Here is a 9,513-nt window from a genome sequence, read left to right as displayed (position 1 = left end):
ATATGCTTTCAATGATCCAACAAGATTTGTATTGCTAATTCCTTCCTCTCTCTCCTTGGTGCTCCTGGTTGGTGGATCAGCCACATACTGTCTCCTGCTGATGCTGTTTGGAAGTGGCAAGGGTGGTCTTGGAGCTGTACACTTTGTGCTTGATTCTGGATGCATGAATGGACTGATGGAAAGGAGAAAGGCAGGTGGCACAGCTTTGGCAGCCCAGTTAGTGAGAGCTACAGAGGTAACTACATATTCAGCAGGACACCCCTAGCCATGTGTGAAGCAATGTTGGCTTAATTTAAAAAATATTTATATTCTTACATGAGAATTATTTTTATTAAAGTATTCCTAGCTGTATTTCTCCTAAAAGAGCAGAGCAGAGACAGTGTAAAATTATGCATCATGTTGTGTTCACTGTGCAATTTTAGGAAACCTTGGAATGACGCAGAGCCTCATCCAGCATGCGGTTTAGCGTAGGTGTTTGTTGTGTGACCTGTGTATTGATTTAAACTGTGAACAGAGTAAGTAATGTAATACATTGCAAGAACACCACACACCTAAAGCAAATACAACCAGCTGAAATAGAAATTGAGGTGAACAATGCCTCAAACTACAGCATTGTGCCTCCATTTCTAGACTCCATTTGTGACATCATGTGTGAAATGGTTTAGGGTCTTTTCCACAACGAGGTCTTCAGATTAAAGCTCCCATTAATCCTAGAGGGCTGCCTACACAAAGAAGTTGATCAGTCAGCAGCTCCTGGTGACCTTACTTGGGCCTTTAGACCCAGCATCTCTCCAAAAAACACAGGCAATTGAGCAGGAGACTTTGCATAAGCCTCTGGCTTCATGCTGGCCTTTTGGAAATGAAATGGAGACCTGAAACTTGCTCTCAACAGATATTTGTTGTTCAAGTGTATTTGTTGTGGCTGCCTGAAATGTTAAAAGGTGTCCCTGGGGAAGGTGGATGAGCCTGTCAAGCTTATGATGAGCTGCCAGTAATCTGTAGGCTAAATAGACAAATTCCTCATGGGCTTCACATGTATACGAACCAGCCACAGGAGCAAAAGCCCTGTCTGAAGAGGCAAGGGCTTCTGGACCTTGCTTTGCCTCTTGCCTCTGTGTTGTCAGCAAAGAGAAAAACCTCTGGCAACTGGAACGATTGGTCTTAATTACCCGACTTGTAAGAAGATTGAGAAGGAGATAGAAAAGGAATTTTCAAATATGGCACATAAAATGAAAGCCACTTACTTGATACACACTTTCCTCTATTTCTAGGGATTTGTTTTATTGCATCTGCTATCTGGCCCCTGTGCCCTGAGCAAGGATACCCCATTTCATATACTGAGACTATAGAAGCCTCATTTCATGCTTTACAGGGCGACAACATGCTGTGGTGCTCAAAGCACAGGTCGGGTTGCAGAGTATGTGAGACCCACATAGCCACAGGCAGCTCACAAATGCATCTCTAAATTATACCAAGCTCCCCAGCCACAACAGAGGGATGGCAATGCTTATTTACATAACTTGTAGGCTTCTGCAGCAGGCCTGGCAGGGCCATGCAAATTAATTCCTGTTAATGAAAGTTTGGGTTTTTTAATATCTCACTTCTGCTGTGAGCAAGCCCTCTCTGTCAGCACTTTTTATGCAAATGTATTGGTTGTCACACCATCAGTGGCTTTGTATCTTCATTGCTGATGACCCATTATTTACTTTGTGGTAATGACCAGAAGAATTAGGGCTCCACTGTGTCACACTCTCAGAAATGGGAAATCACTCTACAGTTTGTTATCACTCTCCATACTGAAAGATGTTTTAGAAGAAACTTTACAATATAAGGCCTTCATATGGAAATGTGCATCAGACTAGCTTGATGGATTAGAGCAGCTCCACCATTTAGGAGTATGACGGTTAGGTAAATGAGGATGTCTTTTCGGAAACTGTCTGCAGAGGAGAAGAACATGATTTGAAAGATAGACTTTCTGATGAATCAGATACATTCGGGTTTTCTTCTCCAAATTACATTTATTTAGGCTGTGGTCCAGAGAAGTCAACTTTTCCTGGAGAACAAAAGCCATGCTACCATATGTGTTATGAAGTTTGTAGAGTTGCACCCAGGAATTAGAGTCTTCTGCTTTACCCATCAAGAGGCACCAGCGTATTGAGGCACAGAGATCTAGAAGAGTTCAAAGAAAGGTGACAGATATGTTTAGCCGTGACAGCAAATCTTGTGGTTTAGAAACTCTAGTTCACTCGCAAACCACGAGATGGATAGCCAGAAACAAAGCTGGAGAGTTCAACTGGCCAGGCAGGAACAGAGGAGAATGAAGTGCATGGTGCAGAGGTTAGCTGTTTGCACTAGGTAAATACCCAGAATCACGGTAGCAAAAGTACTCATGATAGATATTTTCCATGAGAAATTCTGGGCTTTTTTTTCTTTCTGCTTTTGTTTTCTGAATCAGGAATGCTTTGCAGACTCCGAAGAAACATAGACTGAGGCCTAGTGTTTTCATGTCCGGGGTACATATCCCAATAGTCTGGTTGATGGACAGTCTCTGGGATCTTTTATTCCCTTCACACCAGCTCGACAGCTCTCATTTTCATTCTGATATGGAATAAAATCACATTTTGAAACCTGAACATTTTTCACAGAATGGATTTGTTTTCTAGCCAGCCATTTACATAATATTTCTCAAAGCTGTGTTTGACAAGCATGATATTGCTAATATGGCTCCCACTGGTGTTTCATCCATGGCCAGATTTTAAGAGAAATGTCTGTGAAGCAGAGCTATCAGAAAGATCTGCATATGAGCTGCAGACACCATCCCTTTTGGAAAACTGTCTGTTTGCAGGGCACTAAAGAACAGTGCCAAGTCAATGTTAAATTGTCATATGGGAAATGGTTAACAAGACAGCTTTCCTTTCTACAGTCTCTCTAATCTCTGCCAAACCAATCTACCACCTAAGACTGGAAGTTGAAAATCTAATAAACAGGTCTGCAGTGAAAGATGCACTGTACCTGCGCCTGGAGCAGCTCCCTCTTCATCTTTGTTCACCAGCACCGTGCCCTCCCCCTACCCAAGGGGAAAAATAAAATATTCAGATTGTTATTATTTATTTAGAGGACATAAAAAAAAAAAAAATCAAACCAAGTCAATATTTATCCATCTGCAAAAAAGTCCAGAATACGGCAGACGCTTTATTCAGGGTAAATTAGTAGACATATGTCTTAGAGAAATGCTGTTGTGGTTGATTTATTCTTTTGTCTTTCTTTCAGTTAAGCTTTCCTCAGGTGTTTTTCAAACCCCAGAGATTCTAAAGCTTGTGTAAAAAGTCTATTTTTTACTAAACCACATGAGCTCTTTAAAATATACAGGAAAGATGAACTCGTCTAATAACAACCTCAGAAAATAACTGTAGCTGAATATAAATAAAATTAAATTTGCACAGAGGAAAAAGCCATTTCAAACTATTTTTTTCTATATAATCCATACCACAGATACTCAATAATTCAGTGAGCTTTCAGGCAATATAAGTCAATGTTGACTCATTAAATGCATTAGCTATAAAATGCATCTCTAGTAGGAAGGATGAGAAATGGTTTGCGTTCTTCCCTTTTCATCATTATTCCTTAGTGGTTTTAGTTTTAAGCTTTGGTTTATTCTTTTGTTTTTACATTTCACACTTTATAAAGAATATTTTATAGCAACTTTGGGAGCTGTAGTGAGCCATTAAAAAATAAACACATTTTCTTCCTTACCAGAAACCTGACCAACAGCAAAACTGTCTTGGTTTTACTTAACGGAAATGCTGACAGATGCTTAATTAATCCTTTGGAGACGGCCAAGTAGATGAAAAAGTGGAAAAGAAAACTGGTATGTCCAGAAGTGAGAAACTCTTCCAGACTAGTAGGGCCAAGTTGTGTTGGGTTTCTATAGGCATGTGAGACAAAGATAAGAAATCTGAGGAAACAAAAAGTTCCTACTTCATTAATTTGAAAACAACCTGGAGTTCATTTCCAGATAATAACTGCATTAATTTACCATCTTCCAGCTGACGAGTTCATAATACTTTATGAAAATGAATGGCAAGTCCCAGGTAGAACTCTATAAATTAAGTGACAGCAAACTTGCTGATCAAAAATGTCAGTAGAGTCTTCCTGAGGAAATACTCCTCCGCATATCTCAAGATAGCAAAAGCCAGAGGGAGGTGCTATGTCTCTGATGGATGTGACAGCCAGTGGGGCAGTGTTGAGCTGATGTTCAGTATGGTGGGCACAACACAGAATGGGAAACCCAGAGAATTTGAGCTTTTTTTTTTCCCCACAGGAGCTTGAACCAAGCTGCTTCTTGCCACCCCTGCAAGGAGCATCTCATTTTTTTTGCTCTCCTGGTTTTCAATCATGAGTCTTAATTAGAATTCTTCCCATGTTGCTTGGAGCTTACCTTTTCAAGGAAGGTGTCATGAAGGAGAATGGGAGGTGCGTTGAAAAGTCTCACAGATGCTCTGGGAATTACTACTGTCAAAATGTATCTCATAATAACAACCAGGAACATACACATTAACACCAGGAACTGCAGGATTGCATAGAAAGGAGGTAGTTGAAATAAAGTTCTCCTGACTTGCTTTCTACAGCAGTTATTTTTTTCTCTGAGGAGACTAAATAGTTTCCAGGAGAATAGCAGCCAACTTACCTGGATTTTTAAGCATGGGCCAGAGATATGTTTCCAGTATAGAAGAACACCATTCATGACTGATCCTTTAAATTGATGCATATCATCTTCCATAGTCCATAAACTATTACTGAGATCCATCATATTCATGCTGTAACTGAAACTTTTGTAGGTTGGGCACAGTGAGACCATAGGCACCACCTAGGAAATTCTTTCAGGCTGACTTTACAATGACAAAATTGAAGAAGTAGTGACATTCAGAATCCTATGTAATCTGTAATATGTAAACCAGACAGTTTCAAAGGTAGAATACATTTTAGAGATCCTTTTGTAAAGATAAACTTCAAGAGAGGTGTTAATGCCTCTCATTTGTGCAAGGGCTGTCACTTGCAGAAATCCTGTGGCATGAGAGTGCCAAGCTTTCAGCCTGTTAACTGCATTTCTGGCAACGACAAACTGTCTTGTTAGGATGTTTGAAATTAATGGATACCAGCTTCTGCATGTGGAAAACTGAAACATCATCCTCCAATGTGATGATTGTGATCCACATGTGCAGCTTCAGGTAGGATGATGTAAGAGAACACTGCTGTCAAAGTTAAATGATGTAGGAAATTATGTAAGTTGGAACAATTCAATAAGTAAATAGTTAAAGAAATAAAAGGAAAACAGCCCTCAGGCAATACATTTGGCTCTTGGCATATAACTCAATGAAAGGAAACTGGATAACACAAGTCCCAGATGAACTGATTTTCTTGGTTATCCACATGTTTCCCTTCACAGTCGCATAGGGAACAAATAAATAACACTGTTTTGTAGGTTAACATAGGTGAGTCGACTAATCAACAAAGCTGAGGTGCCATTACAAGTGCATTATGTTGGTTAGCTGCTCAAAAAGGATTTAGAAAAAAAACACACCCTAGCACCCCTTTGTATGCTCCCCGCTCCCAGTAAGCCACTTATTTCTTCCTCTTCTGCCTCAAGAATTATTTTCACATTCTTTTCAATTAGCACTTCAGTGTGTAACCATTGTCTGCAATATGAGTTCAGCTGTTATCTACTCTCTAAAAAAAAATTATTTCCACATTTGCTATGTAACAGTCTGACAAACAAATAACACCTGCAGAGGATCACGCTCAATAAAGAAAGGAAAGAAAAATAGGTGGAAAGCATGAGAATTCCACTAATGCTCAGTGATTGATCTTGTTAGTACGCATAGTCTGTCAGAGAACATTGCCCCAACACAAGCACGCACCACCGAAGAACCAGCAGCACGGGAAAGAAATGCATTTCTATATAGATCACAGTCAGGCTCCCTCCCCCAGCTTTGTGAGCTGAGCTTGATTGTCAGCATTATACACACGCTCAGACAATGCTTTCAATAGACGTCTTTTTGGAAGACAATTGCAGAAAGCATGATAACGGGATTTGTCACCCTGATGTGGCTGCTGTTTCAGCAGGCATTATAATAATGAAAGGAAGTTTTACTAATTGAAAATGTGAATGAAATTCAGCTGTCTTTTTATTTTAATTCTTTTGGATGAAAGCCAATTAAGATCATCTGTCTAATGCATCTATTCACCCCTACTGCAACAATGTGTCAATTATAATGGATGTCTAATAAACTCAGACTTCCCAGGACAGAGAGCTGAGAATACAAAACAACTAGTCAGAAACATCAATGTATACCTGTAAAATATTGGCCAGCCCCTGCAAATGGCTGAGCCTATTTTCCACAGCCTGCCTAAGGGGAGTTAACTTGCCTGTACTCAGCAGCGGATGATTCAGGCACATCTGCGTCCACCCACCTCTGTTGTGTGGTAGTGGTCCTTTTCAATCACAACATGGGGTCTAATCAACCATATGCAAGGCTATTAATTTAAACAGTATACATCCCATCAGTGTGCTTCTCAGCTGTACTTCGGTAAGGTCTGAGTCCATCAGGAGTGGGGCTTGCAGCTGGAGAGGTGCTCAGTGAGGAGACATGGCCAGACAACAAGTTGCAGTGAAGGCTGCAATCACCGTGGGGAGCACAGGCGGGACAAACGAATCAACCACATGATTCCTTTCCTTTCACCTCTTCACTCACATGTTTCTGCATTGATTTGGGGTCTTGTGCCCCAGGGCTCTGTCCTCAATTACATGGGTGGTCCAAAGGAAAATAAGGTGGTCACCCTGTGTCTACCATATGCCTCTCACGTGCTTTGCTGTAGAAGATCTCCAGTCTGGTTCACAGAATCATAGAATGTGGGTTGAAAAGGACCACAATGATCATCTGGTTTCAACCCCCCTGCTATGTGCAGGGTTGCCAACCACCAGACCAGGCTGCCCAGAGCCACATCCAGCCTGGCCTTGAATGCCTCCAGGGATGGGGCATCCACAACCTCCTTGGGCAACCTGTTCCAGTGTGTCACCACCCTCTGTGTGAAAAACTTCCTCCTAATATCTAACCTAAACCTCCCCTGTCTCAGTTTAAAAGATTCCCCCTTGTTCTATCACTATCACACAACACACCGGTTGTGTGTAGGAAAAGCTTGTTAGTGGCATTAGATGCTCTTCTGGAGCTCATTCTCCAGCCCAATTTAATTTGAAAAATAAGCCAGTTCACATCATCCAAGATACTGCTGCAATTCACACCAAGAGCATTAAATAAAGCCAGCTTGCTTTAGAAGCATGTTTGTGGTCCAGCTGCAACAGCAGAAACAAAGAATTTCAGAAAAGAATCAGCATGCAGAGAGAGAAGTTAAAACAACTGTCATAAAGTAAGTTTAAAAATACATATTTATCACTCATTAAACATAGTCTTAGCATTAGGTAAGGTTCATAAATACATTCAAGTTAAATATTTAACCCTCTGCCATTATTCAGGTCCCTTACAGAAACATATGCTATATAAACATTGCAAATATTTACCTAAGAGCACTGTCCCTATAAGATGCATCCCTATAAGATGCACTCTCTCACTGTGTAAAATCCAGTTTAAAATTAAGGTTCATTTTAAATATTAAAGTTTGTGTGTTGCTCCCAATGCATCTCTGCCATCACTTAATGCTTCTTCAGAATGCGGGGCAGTGCAATGGTAATGGGGGTGTCAGGAAATGATCCTGATGAAACCATCTTTTGGCAGAGAAGAGCAGAAATGCTGTAGATTCTGAACACTTGTATAAATAATGTCACTGCAATCCTTTTGTGTTCTTCTGCAGATATTCTTGACCAGGATTTTGATGAAAAAGAAACCTTTGTTTCAAAAAGACACACACTTTGAGGGAAGACTGTAGCCTACCCAAGGATTAAGCTCATCCAGCCAGGTAACAGAAACCCTCTATGTGCATCCCTGTTCAAACAAAATAGATGAGATACAAAGGATGAAAAACTTGCTCTCAAGTACATGAAAATCAGCTCCAAGCCAAGCATTAATTTGAAATGATTGTCTTGCAAAACCCTACAGCCATCTAGAACCTTCCAGAGTCTCATTTATAGACAACATGTAAACAGAAACGAGACACAATGAATTGAACCTACTCCAATAATGAAATTACACCACCAGCTGTGGGTCCACCAGAAAGCCTTTTTGGCTGCAGGCTGCACCTGTGAGAGCAGAAGGCGCTTTGGGAATGAGAAGCTCAGAGAGAGGAGCAAAGAACAGCAGGATTACTGTCTTGCTCATTCAAGATTTTTACCTCAGTCCTTCTTGTTGTTATTACATTTACAACAGGGATTAATTTTTTTCCTCCATTCTATACCTCTCTATATATCCCCATTGATCTTTCTGTTCCAATTTAATTTGCATTTTTCACTATGAAGTTGATATAAATGATATCATAGATGAACTTAATGGGATGAAAAACTCTTTCTGGAAATCATCAGCTACATTTAGCCTCACCTAAATTGTTAGGCGTCCATATTCATTCTCCTTTTCTGGGCTTAAAGCAGGCATCTCCTTAATTGCTGTCATATAGCATTCCATAGTAGCACTTCCTCCTTGTTTTTCCTTTGAAACTGCTCTACTGCTCAGACTGCCCCTGTGCTGCCATCTGTCACATGGTAACAACAAGTAACTGAATACTGTTGGGAAGATTCAGCCCCTACTGCCATGCCACCAACAGAGTTGTAGGTTAACATAATGCAATAGAAGGCATTACTTTTGGAGCAGCATTTCTACATCACAAATATGTGCAGTATAGTACAAATATGGTGTGGACTAGAGAAGTCTTTCTTTCCCCTTCAGTTCTTTCTTGAGAAAATATATTAGAGAAAAAATGAAACTCTTTGTTAGGACTTTTAACAGCTTCTCCAGATGATGTGCAATAAATTTACTTTCCCTGCAAATACTATTCTGTGATAAGTTTTATCTTCCAAGATCATGATTCCTCACAAGAATGCATCATAGAAGCAGTCAAGAACTGTAATTTGGACAGGTGGTATGATCCCTAAATAGAAAGGCAGAGAAACAGGAGTTCAGAGAACAAAGAGAAGGAAAGTTAGCCTGAGAATGGCTCATCACCTGTTCCGGCTGCTCTGATGCCTGGATGGAAAACAACACAGAGATTCAAAATAATATGTTGCATAACTGGAACTGACGAAGTTAAAGAAAGAAAAGATTGCAAGATAAGGAAGGCCAGGCATGGCCAAGTCTTCACCATATCAGCAGGCAGGTCTTGCCACTCAGGCTCTGCAGGGCAAACCAAAGACACATGGTTTTGTGTCATTTCCAAGTGAGTCACATTTTCCTGGAAAAGGCTCCATTCACAAAGGCAGCTGGTAAAGACAGTATGTGTGGTTTTGAAAAGGTTCAAATTTTCCAAAGGAGACAGCTCACCAAGAGCAAATGATGTAAGCCAGTGGAGAGA

General features: G+C 40.5%; 1 protein-coding gene across 4 annotated transcripts; it reads right to left on the bottom strand.

Annotated features, from left to right (window-relative positions):
* Positions 1-875: 875 nt before the first annotated feature.
* Positions 876-5,249, bottom strand: LOC109367034. Of its 4 annotated transcripts, none has more exons than XM_031552990.1 (4): positions 4,688-5,249; positions 4,439-4,567; positions 3,013-3,067; positions 876-2,598 (listed from the first exon to the last, which is right to left on the bottom strand). In XM_031552990.1, exons 1-4 carry the CDS (start codon positions 4,856-4,858, stop codon positions 2,594-2,596), a joined length of 360 nt encoding a protein of 119 aa, XP_031408850.1. In that variant the 5' UTR covers positions 4,859-5,249; the 3' UTR covers positions 876-2,593. The 4 variants fall into 4 exon arrangements, 3 of the variants coding, with proteins under 3 accessions (XP_031408850.1, XP_031408848.1, XP_031408849.1); XM_031552988.1 differs by having other exon boundaries at positions 876-2,169; XR_004159397.1 differs by lacking the exon at positions 4,439-4,567.
* Between the last annotated feature and the right edge of the window lie 4,264 nt (positions 5,250-9,513).

Source organism: Meleagris gallopavo, chromosome 3 (genome assembly GCF_000146605.3).
Source record: "Meleagris gallopavo isolate NT-WF06-2002-E0010 breed Aviagen turkey brand Nicholas breeding stock chromosome 3, Turkey_5.1, whole genome shotgun sequence".
NCBI lineage: Eukaryota > Metazoa > Chordata > Aves > Galliformes > Phasianidae > Meleagris > Meleagris gallopavo.
Note: the sequence above shows the minus strand (reverse complement) of the source record. Positions and strands in the feature narration are given on the sequence as shown.